Genomic DNA, 12816 nt, shown 5'->3' on the forward strand with positions numbered 1-12816 from the left:
TTAATTTGCTGTTTTGAAGTTGATTAAATAAACTAATAAAATGTATTTTCTTTTCTTTGTTTCTTTCATTTTTGCGTCTGGTATTTGTTTGCATTGTGTACTTTCTAGATAGGATATTTAGAACAAAATGCAGTCACGTACAGTAAAAAAAAAAAAAAATCTCAATTCTAAATTAAATGAAGTCTTGAGGTAATTTTCCCAAAGTTTAGACTCCCTTAGAAATCCTTTGTGTAGAAAACATAAACGAAAAACATTACTAAAGCACAAAATTGCACAGCAATGTAATTTTTTGTTTTCCTCTATCTCAACAATTTTGTGTACTTAACCCAAACTACGATGTGAAAGGCCGTGATTTTTTTTTTTTTTTTTTTTTTGTGATGCTTCTCTAATTTACGCGTCCTTACCATGGTCCTTACTTTTGGGGGCAAGTAGCCCCAAAAAGAAATCTTGCTATCAAAGACTATTGTCGTTGAACCTCTACAGATCTATTTTACAGACCCATATATTTCCCATTTCTAGACACATAGACATCCTCTCACATAGAAATTTCCCATAAAGGTTTAAACGATTTTGCATCGACTCAAAAATATGTTCCCTATCGATTTCACAAGTTATTCCACCTGATTTTTACGGATAACATCTTTTGAAACGGAACATCGTTCATGGAGCATTTTTATTTCGCTCATTTTCGCTATTTCACGTGCACATACACGGAGAAATATTGAATATAGCTCCACCTACAATTTACGACAAATAGATATTTAGTATTTTTAGTAGCATAATATTTAGTAAATCAAGCATAGAACTTAAGTTTCACGAGAATAAGATCAGGGCTTCATTTCTGACAAAAAAAGCACGAGAGCCCTATACGACCCTGAGCAAGTATAAACTAGTATCAGCAAATTTTTCTTTCTCTCTCTTTTTTTTTTTTACATTTTGTCATCTACTTCACTCAAGTTATAGCTTACAAACTTACTTATTCGGCCTCCGCTGAAATGAAACACAAGAAGAACATTAATTCCAGCATTTTACTAGTGTTTGAGGGGATTAAAAACGCGTATCTTCAAATACCTTAAAAAACATTTTTGTAGATGCGGTTTATCTACCCACGGCAGTGTCCTCTGTAAAACCTATTTTTATACATAAACAGCCTGAGTTTCATCTAATCTGCAAAAAGTCACATAAAGTTTCGAAGAAATATATGAGTTTAAATGAAATTCGGCACCGAATAAGATACAATAGTGCAGTCTGTGTGAAGTGCAGTAAAGTGCATAACTGAATGACTAAACCCCCCTTTCAGACCTTAGATGAAAGCGATTGACACGTTAAATAGGGTGTGGCTCGCAAAGACGAGGACTGAGAAATCAGCAGAAGAATCACGTTCCCTAAAGTATGTGAAGAGATAAATAAGATTTATTTTATTAGGGTCTTATTATATGATATAAACACTTTTCCATAATTACTTCCCATCATGTGCAAGCCTAGATTTATGAATAACTTCCCTTTTTTTCACTGATAAAGTGTTTATTCGGAATTTTGACTTAAGAGGCTCTCAAATATAAATCTCATTGAGGAATATTCGTTGTCCATTTAGGTGGTTGACAGCGGGGTACGTACGTTGAAGGTACGTTTACTTCCTTTGGCAGTAAAACTGTCGCGGCTATGTCTTCCTTATAACCTGCAACAGTAATGAAATAGAATGGCTTTTCTGTCTTTCCACGGTCTTGGATATTCTTGCATCGGTATAACATGCACATACGTATACTTTGTAGACTATGTTAGTACTTCTAATAAATATGTACAGAGGATACCCGTCATTGTCTGCCTGTTACAGATGCAGCAACAGATTATAGGGTGCTCTATACCATGTTCGTTCTCTCTCCCAGCGATTTCGGTATTTAAACGCGGCTTCGAGAATTCGGTATTTGAAATGGCAATATCTCGCTAAAACTGGCGAAGGACTTTGCTACCAGTTGGAGACAATTTAATGATATTTCGACAACTTTGCGCACCAACCCGGTTATCATTCCATAATAATTCCAGTTCAAATACGGGCACAGATTTAACGGTACAAATTTTAATTGAATCAATGAGTCCGAAAGCACGTCATCTCCTTTGTGCTTACACGGAGAGCAGTATGAGGGCTAGCGTTGCATGGCAACGCTAGCCCTCATACTGCTCTACGTGTAAGCACCTTCTTGGCCCTCCGCCGTGTACCTGTTATAGCACACCCACCGTACTCGCCAGATCTGGTGAATGCAGACTTCTTTTTGTCCCCCCCCCCCAAGGGGGTTAAAAAGAGCACACGTTTTGCAGACATTCGACGACGAGTGACATCGGTTCTATGCCGAAAGAGGCTTTCGCTGACTCATTCCAGCAACTTCACCAACAAAGTCAAAAGTGTATTGTGGCCAACGGATGTTACTTTGATGGGGAATAAAGATATTTTGTTTCCACATGTTGTTACATTTGTTTAATGCTTCCATTCATCGAACTTTTCAGACGCACCTTGTATAAGAAAATGAGGCTAGCAAACAGGCACTATTTTTTAATGCAAGCATAACCTCCAATTTTTTCGCAATGAACCTATTCACACTTATTTTACGCCTCTAAAATACAAAATGAAGGGAATATCTGATTGATTTCGTTTTAAAAAAAGACTAAGATTTTGTTTACTTGATGTTGCACACTTGATACAGATAAATTGCTACATTGACTAAAATTTTATTAGCGATAAATGAAAAGCACAAATTAAAAGCATTATAGTATCACGAGAATGAGTTTTCAACAATATCCTTCAAGTAAAATAAAAACCCATGCTAGTGGAAATAAAACATGCAAATATAAAAAAAGAATGATATCATTCGAGAAAACTTTGCATAATATCGATATAATCAAGAGAATCATGAGAGTTATTAAAAATCATCTGCGTTTCTCACGTAAAATCATGATAGACAAACACGGAACGAAAAGCAAACTTGGTAAGTATAATGAATATGTAATCAAAGTGTCTGCGCACGGAAGCTTAGTACCTAAGTTGCATAAATCTTCATTTTCTCCATCAAAAGAAATGATGTGCAAATAAGCTTCAGCATTTCACACTAATTAGTAAAAAGGAAGAAAAAATGCTTTATGTTTCATTTCGAATGTAAAGCACACATTTCGCGATTATAATATCATTAATTGGATAAATTGTCTGTCATATTTTTACAAGATATTTAGCTGTGGTTGGATTTAATTCTAATAATAACACTATGCGGCAAAAAAAAAAAAAACAATTGAAAATGCTTCTGACACCATTCTAGCCCATTCTTATGTAAAATGACCCCTGAATCCAAATATGACACCGTTTACCCCCATCACATCCTACTTTTGGAAATGATGCTTGGTTTATAAACACTCTTTTGGTTTATATCAAACTATTTTCTTTATATAATTATTCCTCACTACGAAATAAAAGAATTATCTCTTCTTTTGTAGCTTTTTTATTTTTTTTTTAAAGATCTTCGACAAGTTTTTTTTCTTTTTATTTATTTATTTATTTATTTGTTATTTTTTCATCATGAGGCAAGAGTCGGAAATAGAAAAAGCTCTAAAGACTGTTTTAAATATCTATTTTTAACAAAAGTATCCACAGCATAAAATTGAAACCCATAGAAAGAGATGACATTCCTTCATTCGTCTTTATAAGTTTTCAAAAATACATATATGCTTCCTTTAAAACCCTTGACACTGAGTGCATTGTCACAATATTCGTCATATATATATATATATATATATATATATATATATATATATATATATATATATATATATGTTATTGATCTAAATGTAGATGTCACTTTTTAGTACAAGGATTGTACTTCGTTTGCGGTCTAATCAGACAAACAAAACGAAATGTTAGTTTCAAATATGAATTTTGTATAGGTTTTGCATTTAAGTGAGCATTTTAAATGAGCAGCAGTGCCTCAATTTATGCATTTTACGAATCAATCAGTCGCTGATAGAATATTCAGCAGCTATCGTGAAGTAGTGATATAACCGGTACGTTACGGTATTAACAACATTATGAAACACAAGGTACGAGACATTATACTTCACTGCAAATTGCATTTCATAAACTGAAGTGGACTATTGGAAGGTAAAAGCCAATCGAGTAGATTATTTTGATCAATTCTGCTTTGTTTTTTCTTATTCTTTTCTTTTTTTTCAATATTATAAGAAAGAAATTTATAACTTTAATGGCTGAGAGAAAATAAGTTTTCTGGTTAACTGTGCTTTTTTTCAACAAGTTAATTTCAAAATAAACTTTTAATACGTCAAATTTTATTAATTAACAAAATATAATCACATTTTCTTTTGTAATTATAAGTTAAAGTAGGTTAATATTTTTGCCATAAGAATTGAAAATCAGGAAGATGAAACAAACGCATATTTTTGAAGTCCTGTAACGTAAGAAACTCGTTTTTATAGGAAGCACACGGAGGAATAAAAGAATGAGTAGGATAGTCTAATGCTTTTACTTTAAAATCAAATTAACAAACCCGTGATCTTTTATTACATTTTTCCAAAAATCTCATCAAACCAGAGCAGTTTCTGTCTTTATTTCCCTTTTTTAAGTGGAATTACGTTCGCTTTATTTGCAATTAAATTACTAAAGAGCATTTGTTGATGAAATAAAAAATATTCTGATTCGATAAAAAAAACATTTGTAATTTCAGTGAAAATACGCGTGGTTAAAATTAAAAAACTTAAAGATGACTTTAAATCCAATTAAATCTGCCCTAGATGAAAATAGCCAGTCTTTCAACTGATTAATTCTTTTCATCACAAACGTTTTTAAGACTTTTTGAAAAAGGAAAAAAAAAAACTTTTTTTTTGTAAAAAATATCTTGCTAAATTAATTCTTCTTATTTTCACCATTGGCAATAAAATTTCCTTCGGTTTATCCGTAATTTAATTTTTGAAAGAAATTTCTTAAAAGAAATACTTTATTTAAGCAAGAAAATGGGTTTTTCTTCGGCAATTGTTAATAGAAAAAAGTCCTTACAAAACTAAAAAGCTTAAGTGATTTTTACTTCATACAAACTGTTCTGAAATAAATTTAAAATTAGATTTAAAATGTGTAAAATTTATTATAATTTATGCATAGCTTCAATAAAAAAGGAATTTAAACCAAATTTAATTACATATTTATATCACCTTTCTGGTTGCCCCCTCCTCCTCAAAAAAATGTAAAAAAAAAAGTAATGCTACAACTAATTAATTACTGACAGCCTGAGATTAAAGAAGGAATTTTAATAAAAAATTCTACTTATGCACTACAAGAAACCTAAAATATAATTAACACTAGTTGAAAAATTCGATTAGAAGTAGAATTTAATATTATATTTAAGTAAAAAATAATAATAGTCGACATTATCTATTATTTTACATTCAGAAGCATTAGATACAATTTAATTTAGTTGAAATCTGGATGAACAAAAATATAACGCAGTTGAACCGCACTAGAAAATAATAAATGATTAATCCCTTGGGGAATTGATAAAATTTAACAACTCAAAATGTCGAATCTCTGTACGCACAAAATACAAAGCTGTTGTTTACACCAACTGAAAACTTTGATGAGAGAGAATTATATTTTTTCTTGACGGGGGGAAGAAAGGAGTTGAATAATTGCTAAGTCTCATTTAACATGCAAACATTTCAAATACTATTATTTTAAATTAAAAATGATAAAACTAGTTGAAAAATATGCATGTTTTGTTTTTTACTGTAATTAATAGTACGTTGTTTGATTGAAGCATAATTGCGCTATAAAATATTAAATACTAAAAAGCCCGTGAAAACCTTAAGCTTACAGTTAACATTTAAATCTAAACTTTTCCTAGATAATATCGTTCGTGGTGATGAATAGTTGAGCTTCGCCATGCGCTCTGATGTGGAACTTAAAATTGATCTTCGAGAAAAATAAAAACAATGATTTTAAGATCGCTTAAGGTTAAGATGCTGTATGCTCATTTTTATGGTCTCAGATGATCAAATATATAGGAAATATATCTGACTGCCAAAACACAATATGGTGGTAGTACTATAACATAGAAACAAAAAAAAAATAGATTTTAATATTTGTAATATAATTCTAGAAGTCATCTTTTTCTGAAAATACGCGTGAGGGTCATTCCGTACGAAATGAGCAAAATTCGCAAAAAAGTGGTGGCCGCATGGTAACAGATTTTTATGAAATTTGGTATACAGGTTCCTTTTATGCCTATATAAAAATATCTAAAATATTTTTGCTTAAGATTTTTTATTTGAATAATTACATGCGATTGAAAATTGGTCAAATTGAACAGCATTCTCATAAATGCTAAATGTTGCATTTTTGAAGGCTTGTATCTTATTAACTATTTAATGAAAACATAAAAGTTATATATTGTTGCAATCTATGGAGTAGAGTAATTAATCTGATGTCAGTAAAATTTTCAAAGTTATTATAGTTAACTTTTAACCGAGTTCCAAAAACTGAAAATATTTCAATTTTCTCATAATTAAGCATTTTATTTTTTAATCTCAATCTTTAAGGAATGCATTAGCTTTGATGAAATTAATGCCCAATAATGTGCTAAAGTATCATAAAAGAAATACTTTACTTTTGAAGTTGTATTTTAACTCCTTTGTCTTCAAAATCAGTTTTAAACTTGGTGCCATTTTGTGATTTTCCCCTTCACATACACACAAAAATTGAAATGAGGGAAAATTCAGACAGCTTCAAAATTTTACAAGAATATAGAGCTGTGTTTCTACTATTTGCTTGAAGAAACTCGAAATTGGTTTTTGATTTCCAAAAGTAAAATAAAATTCAGAAAAATAGCATTTTCTTTGTGTTTTATGGGTCAATCCATACAGGTTCGATGGATTTGTGCGCTCAACCATTTTTAATTTTTTTGAAATTCATATCCCTAAAAGCTGGATAAGAAAAATGTTTAAAACCACTTTTATTTTTCCTCTCAACTGGACCTTTGATTTTTTAGAGGTCATCAAAAGGGATTTGTCGTAGTCAAAAATGGTACTTTTAGATCTTTGCATTTTGGACAAAATCTATTTGAATTACATTTATGACAATTACTTTAACGCTTTGATGTTAAAGTGCATAAATTGATAGTCTTACATGCTGAGTTACGTAGCTGTAAGTTAATAATTAAAATAACAGCAACATGTTAAAGTTCAGGGTCTAATGTAAAAATTTTACTCATTTCAAAGGGAGATAACTCGCGTAGGGGACGGAAACACAAAATGAAATACGGCAAAAACTAATCAATGGAACCATTCTAAAAAGAATATGTAACTGTTGCTGTGTGTTTGTGCACCCTTTATAGATTACAGCCCATCAAAAATCGGAAAAATGACAAAAATGACATTTTTAGATCCCTGTAAACCAAAAGGGGATGGAATTCAAAATAAAACTTCGTGGCCAATTGAATATTCCATTCAAGTACTATGCATGTTATACATATTGTTTTTTGTATTTGGTTTGTAAAAAAGATACAGGTCTTTGAAATTGAGCAATTTTGCTATTCAATTCACACACTAAAACAGAAATAAAAAGTGTGAAAACTTCATTGCACCTTCTTAAATTACGTATATTGTGCCCTATATAATACATTATACTGAAAAAGCATATTGTAATTTTCAAAATAATTATTTTAATTTTTTAACTTAGAACTATTTGAACATGAATGAATAGTTTATACTGTATGGAACCTGTATGGATTGACTTTTATGTGAAATTACGAGAATTCAAAACACTAGATATACGACTCAATGATGCAAAAGCAAGTATATCTAACATTTATTTCAATTTTAAAAAAATGTACATTTTAGCAAATACTTCATAAACATGCTTTTGATAAAATGAAACACGAAAGAAATGGTTAGTTTTGCTAAACTTACAATTAAAAGAACTAACTAATGAAATTTTGCCTAAGTTCAAATTACTCTAGTAACAAAAATACGCTGATACCAATGATTAAAACTTAATAGCATCTAAAAGACACTTCAATATATTACATAAAAAAACTTGAGTAAATTTAGAGCATTCCCTCATCTTCAAAAAAACATCTGAAATAGAGTAAAGAATGAAATTTTCGATTTTTTAAAGTACGATTTCGTCATCAAGAAATTCATAAACAATAACTAAATTAGAGCAGATAGTTAGTTATAGATAGTTTTTCAATCTGAATCATTTTTACTCTTATATTTTCAATTATAAGAGCTAGAAGAGTGATTTGAAATCTGAAGTAAATTGGCAAAATTTCAATATTTGTTAATATCTCAGATTCAAAAAAAAGATCCGAATAAATTTTACTTTGCTTTTTCCCAATACAGATTTGTTTATAGAATGCGGAAATATTTATTTTTTAAGTGTACGTTTATAACTTATGGAGTTATTGAGTCACAAACTGACAGCAATGAACTCCGAAAATTTAGGCTTAGCGTAAGCATCAACTTCTAATGTCAATAACAAAGCAACAAACAGTTTTTAAACTTCCATACTTTGCATAGCTGATTTGCTCATTTCGCATGGAATGACCCGTGAATGAGATATGAAGTTTTTTAAATACTGACTGAAACGAGAAAGCAGCAACTAAATCATGCATTGTAGTTCAATATAATAAGGGTTGTGTAGATTTTCATATTTGCTTCAAGCAAAATAAACGCCTGAATATTAAAAGAAAACGCACGTGTATTAAGTGAAATACGCACGAATGTTAACTGAAATATCTAGTAATTTGAATTTATTAGTTCCTCGAATAAAAACAAATATTAACAAAAAAAATGATTTAATACGTAATACCGATGCACTAAAAATAAGTCATCATTTAAGCAAGTATTTCAATACACAAAATCTAAACGCTTATACTCAGTTTAATTCCCAAAATGACCAGGAATGTTTTTCTGAGCCCCACATTATAGTACAAGCAATCGCAAGCAACTTCTCTCGTTTTCTGTCGGGTAAAAATCGATGTCCCAAACATAGCGAGTGAAAAATTGATACAAGCGGTAGAAAAACATAAAAGAGTATTTTGAGAAAAAAGAATTTCATTGGTGAGGGATTTTTTTTTTCAAAGATTGGTGGACTGTTAAGTAGTTATAACGGTTACGAGAACGATTCAAATTTTTATGTAAGAAATGTAATTCTCCCTACCTTGGAAATTTGTCCTCTCCATCCTGCTTTGGCTTTTTTGAGATCTTTGTCACATGGCTGCATCGGGGACAAGTTTTTGTGTTTGCGTCTTGATTTGCCAGAATTAACAATTTGTGAAATTTCTCCTTGTAAGCTAGTGTGAGACGTGCTGATATCTCATCCCGGTGCACATAGGAACTGCATGTTGTATTGCAGCATTCAATCTTAACTTGGCCATTATCAATTTTTGACGAGAAGTAATTCTGCAAACATATCGAGCACGCAGGGAAGCTGCAACAAACACGACGGTACAACCACTGAGACTCAAAGCATATTCCACAGTCATCAAACTCCCATTCTCCGACAGGATAGTGCGGAGAGGGCTCTTTGGGATGAGGATCTTCCGGAAGCATGTCAAGTATTTCACGTAGATTCCGCGGATCATCCCAATTAGCAACCTCCTGCGTGTCCAAAAGTCTCTCTAAAACAAGTCTCATTTCTGATAATTCTCTGACTATAAAATCATCATTCAGATCAGCAGGAAAAGTATAATTGCTCCTTTGTATACGTTTGGTATTAGCATTCGGAAAATACGGTTCAAATGTGTATGTGTCATTGTCCTCTTCAGGCCAGCTGTTCATAGAAGATGTACCAGCACCTATTACTTCTGTTCGAGTGGACGTTTCTCTTTTGGATACCTGCGGACTATTATCTTTGGGGATTCCCACTTTTGACCAAAACTCATCCTCCTCTTCACTATTATCACTCCAGTTGTCTTCTCGGCTCAATTCCATGGTATCTTTCGGGACAAATTCTTCAGGATCTGACTGTGGATGATATCTACCAAGTTGTGGTGGCACAGGACCAGCTGATACAACAAAACAGTCCAAAAGAAAATGAACATGATCCATTGACATAGGACCATCCAATGGTATTAACCAATTTTTCATATTGGAGCATTTAAACCGATAAGGTTTTCGTCGAATGCGTCTGGTTCCTTTAATGTAAATAGTTTTCATAGGAACTGGTAGCTGCACAGGCCAGCTTTTAATGTAGTTTGCAGCAGAATCAGAGCTAAGTATTTCAGCTGGAAGTTTTCTTGACATTTCTTCATTTTCAAAATCAGTAGTAGCAGGATTTTCCATCATATTTAATTCCATATATTATATATAAATAGCATTAAATAATTTATTTTATATCACAGTATTGTTACGTAATCCATACACTAAGTGACTTTTCGATTTAATTTCGCTTGACTAGAGAGACATATTAATTTCGGAGTTAAATTCCAATCACGAACGCATATCTCCACAGTATGTGCTGCTATTATTCTCTCAGTTTGTTTCAGCTGCAGTAAAATCAAAGAGAACATTTAAATTCCCGGTTGTTTGCATCGTTCACTGTGACACGCTTTCTGTCAATCACAGATGATCCGAAGAAATATCAACACAAACTACTTCCTCTTCCTCCGCTTTTAGCAGGAGACTGACATCGTCCGAGAAGCACTCTCTCAGTGACCGAGCATTTTAGCCATCTAACTCTTCTCTTCCTGCCTCACTCCGAACTGGTTTCCCACCGATCAGGGTTGCTTCGCGGAGAAGTAAAACTCGCCAAATTTTGATAACGGAATGTTTCCATTTTCGCCAAAATAAGCAGAATCCGTTTGCTCTTATTAACGGGTTAATTAATGTCACCTTTTGATTGAAGTTTCAACCTTAAACAAATAATCACTACTGTGGGGTGGTTCAAAAAAAACTTTTTTTCCAGCTAGAATTCAGGACATCCCATTTTTTTTTTTTTTGAGCTTATTGTTCTCACTTGACTGTTTTTGGCGTTCCTTTGATTTTCCCCACCGCCACCCTCCGCACCATCACCGTCGACGGGCTCCTCACGATGCTGCACCTATAGCGAAAGTCGTCTCCAGGTTGCGTCTATATTCTACACACACGCGCATACATACACAACTACACACACGCACGCACACACAAACACACACACACATACACAAACACATGCACACACACATAAACACATGCACACACACAAACACATACACACACGCATACATACAGACACCCACACATACACACAACTACCCACACATTCATGCCTGCACACAGACACAAACACATATGCCTACACACACATACACATACCCCACCCCACACACATTCATATACACAACTACCCACACACTCATGCCTACACATACATACACATACCCCCTACACACAAACACACATACCCCCCACACACAAACACACACGCCTACATACACACACTCGTGATTGCGAAAAACATAATTTGAATTCAAGATATCAAAATTCAATTTTTTTTTTATTTTTTAGACTTACTAATAGTATAATGTTGTAAAAGTTTTAGATTCTTACTCAAATTTTAAGAGGGTGCTCAATGACCCCTTAATTTAACATTAGCAGTAGCATAGAAAATGCCACAAATTTAAAAACATTTAATTTCCTCAACTTTTTTTTTCGGAAATATTTATTTTATTGCAATGTATATACATATCACTAGTGTATATTATAATATGTAGCATTGCTTTTTTAGTACAATCTATTTTTTAACCCCCCTTCTATTTTTAACCCCCCTTCCCATACTTATGAAGTTTGGAGGAGGGGGTTGAGCAGCCTCTTTCAGTTAAAAAGGCTTAAAAAAAGTTAAAAAGTCTTCCAGTATATTACTACCCACAAGTCTAAAAATTTTTGAGGGGTTTCCTGTTATCTAGGAGAAACTTTTTTTAAATGTATTTTTGAACCAACCTACACTACTGGTTAAAACCACTTTCAGTAGAGAATTTCATGCCTTGAGTTATGAAAATATTTTAAAATCTACGTAGAATTTATAAACGATATCGCATAGGTCCCTCGCTCGAGGGGAAGGGGGGGGGGGCAACTTCCCCATTAGTTCAAATAGTAAAGGGACTTTGCCCCACCTCTTTTCTAAGCTCAAAATTGTCTACCGATTGAAAAATGATTGGTTGATCGATTAAAGAAAGAAGAATTGACTGAGTGTGCTTTGTATTTTTGAAAATATTTCAAAATCTACTTAAAATTTATAAACAATATCGCATAGGTCCCTCGCTCGGGGGGGGGGCAACTTCTCCATTAGTTCAAATTTTAAAGGGACTTTGCCCCACCTCTTTTCTAAGCTCAAAATTGTCTACCGATTGAAAAATGATTGGTTGATCGATTAAAGAAAGAAGAATTGACTGAGTGTGCTTTGTATTTTTGAAAATATTTCAAAATCTACTTAAAATTTATAAACGATATCGCATAGGTTCCTCGCTCGGGGGGGGCAACTTCCCCATTAGTTCAAATTTTAAAGGGACTTTGCCCCACCTCTTTTTTAAGCTCGACATTGTCTACCGATTGAAAAATGATTATGTTGACCGATTCAAGAAAGAAGAATTGACTGAGTGTGCTTTGTATTTTTTTGAAGTTATTTTCTGAAAATTACAATGAAAGTTAAACTGGAAGGAAAGAGGCTATCCGAACCAATTATTAGGTCATGGCGCAAATTTTTGAGGTCATTTAATTGATATTGACGTTAAAATCCAAGAAGATAGCCCACTATTTCACTCAAAAAAAGTTAGTTTTAGGGCAGGGGAA

The 12816-nt window shown here is 32.6% G+C and overlaps 1 protein-coding gene across 1 annotated transcript in view; it reads right to left on the bottom strand.

The window, feature by feature from the left end:
- LOC129218418 (E3 ubiquitin-protein ligase arih1l-like) overlaps window positions 1–10704 on the bottom strand; it is a 309026-nt gene extending 298322 nt beyond the window's left edge. The window contains exon 1 of the mRNA XM_054852673.1: window positions 9209–10704. Within this exon, the coding sequence (XP_054708648.1) occupies window positions 9209–10347 (1139 nt within the window). The 5' untranslated portion in view covers window positions 10348–10704. The remainder of the gene's footprint in view (window positions 1–9208) is intronic.
- Between the last annotated feature and the right edge of the window lie 2112 nt (window positions 10705–12816).

This window comes from Uloborus diversus, chromosome 3, assembly GCF_026930045.1.
Source record: "Uloborus diversus isolate 005 chromosome 3, Udiv.v.3.1, whole genome shotgun sequence".
Taxonomy (NCBI): domain Eukaryota; kingdom Metazoa; phylum Arthropoda; class Arachnida; order Araneae; family Uloboridae; genus Uloborus; species Uloborus diversus.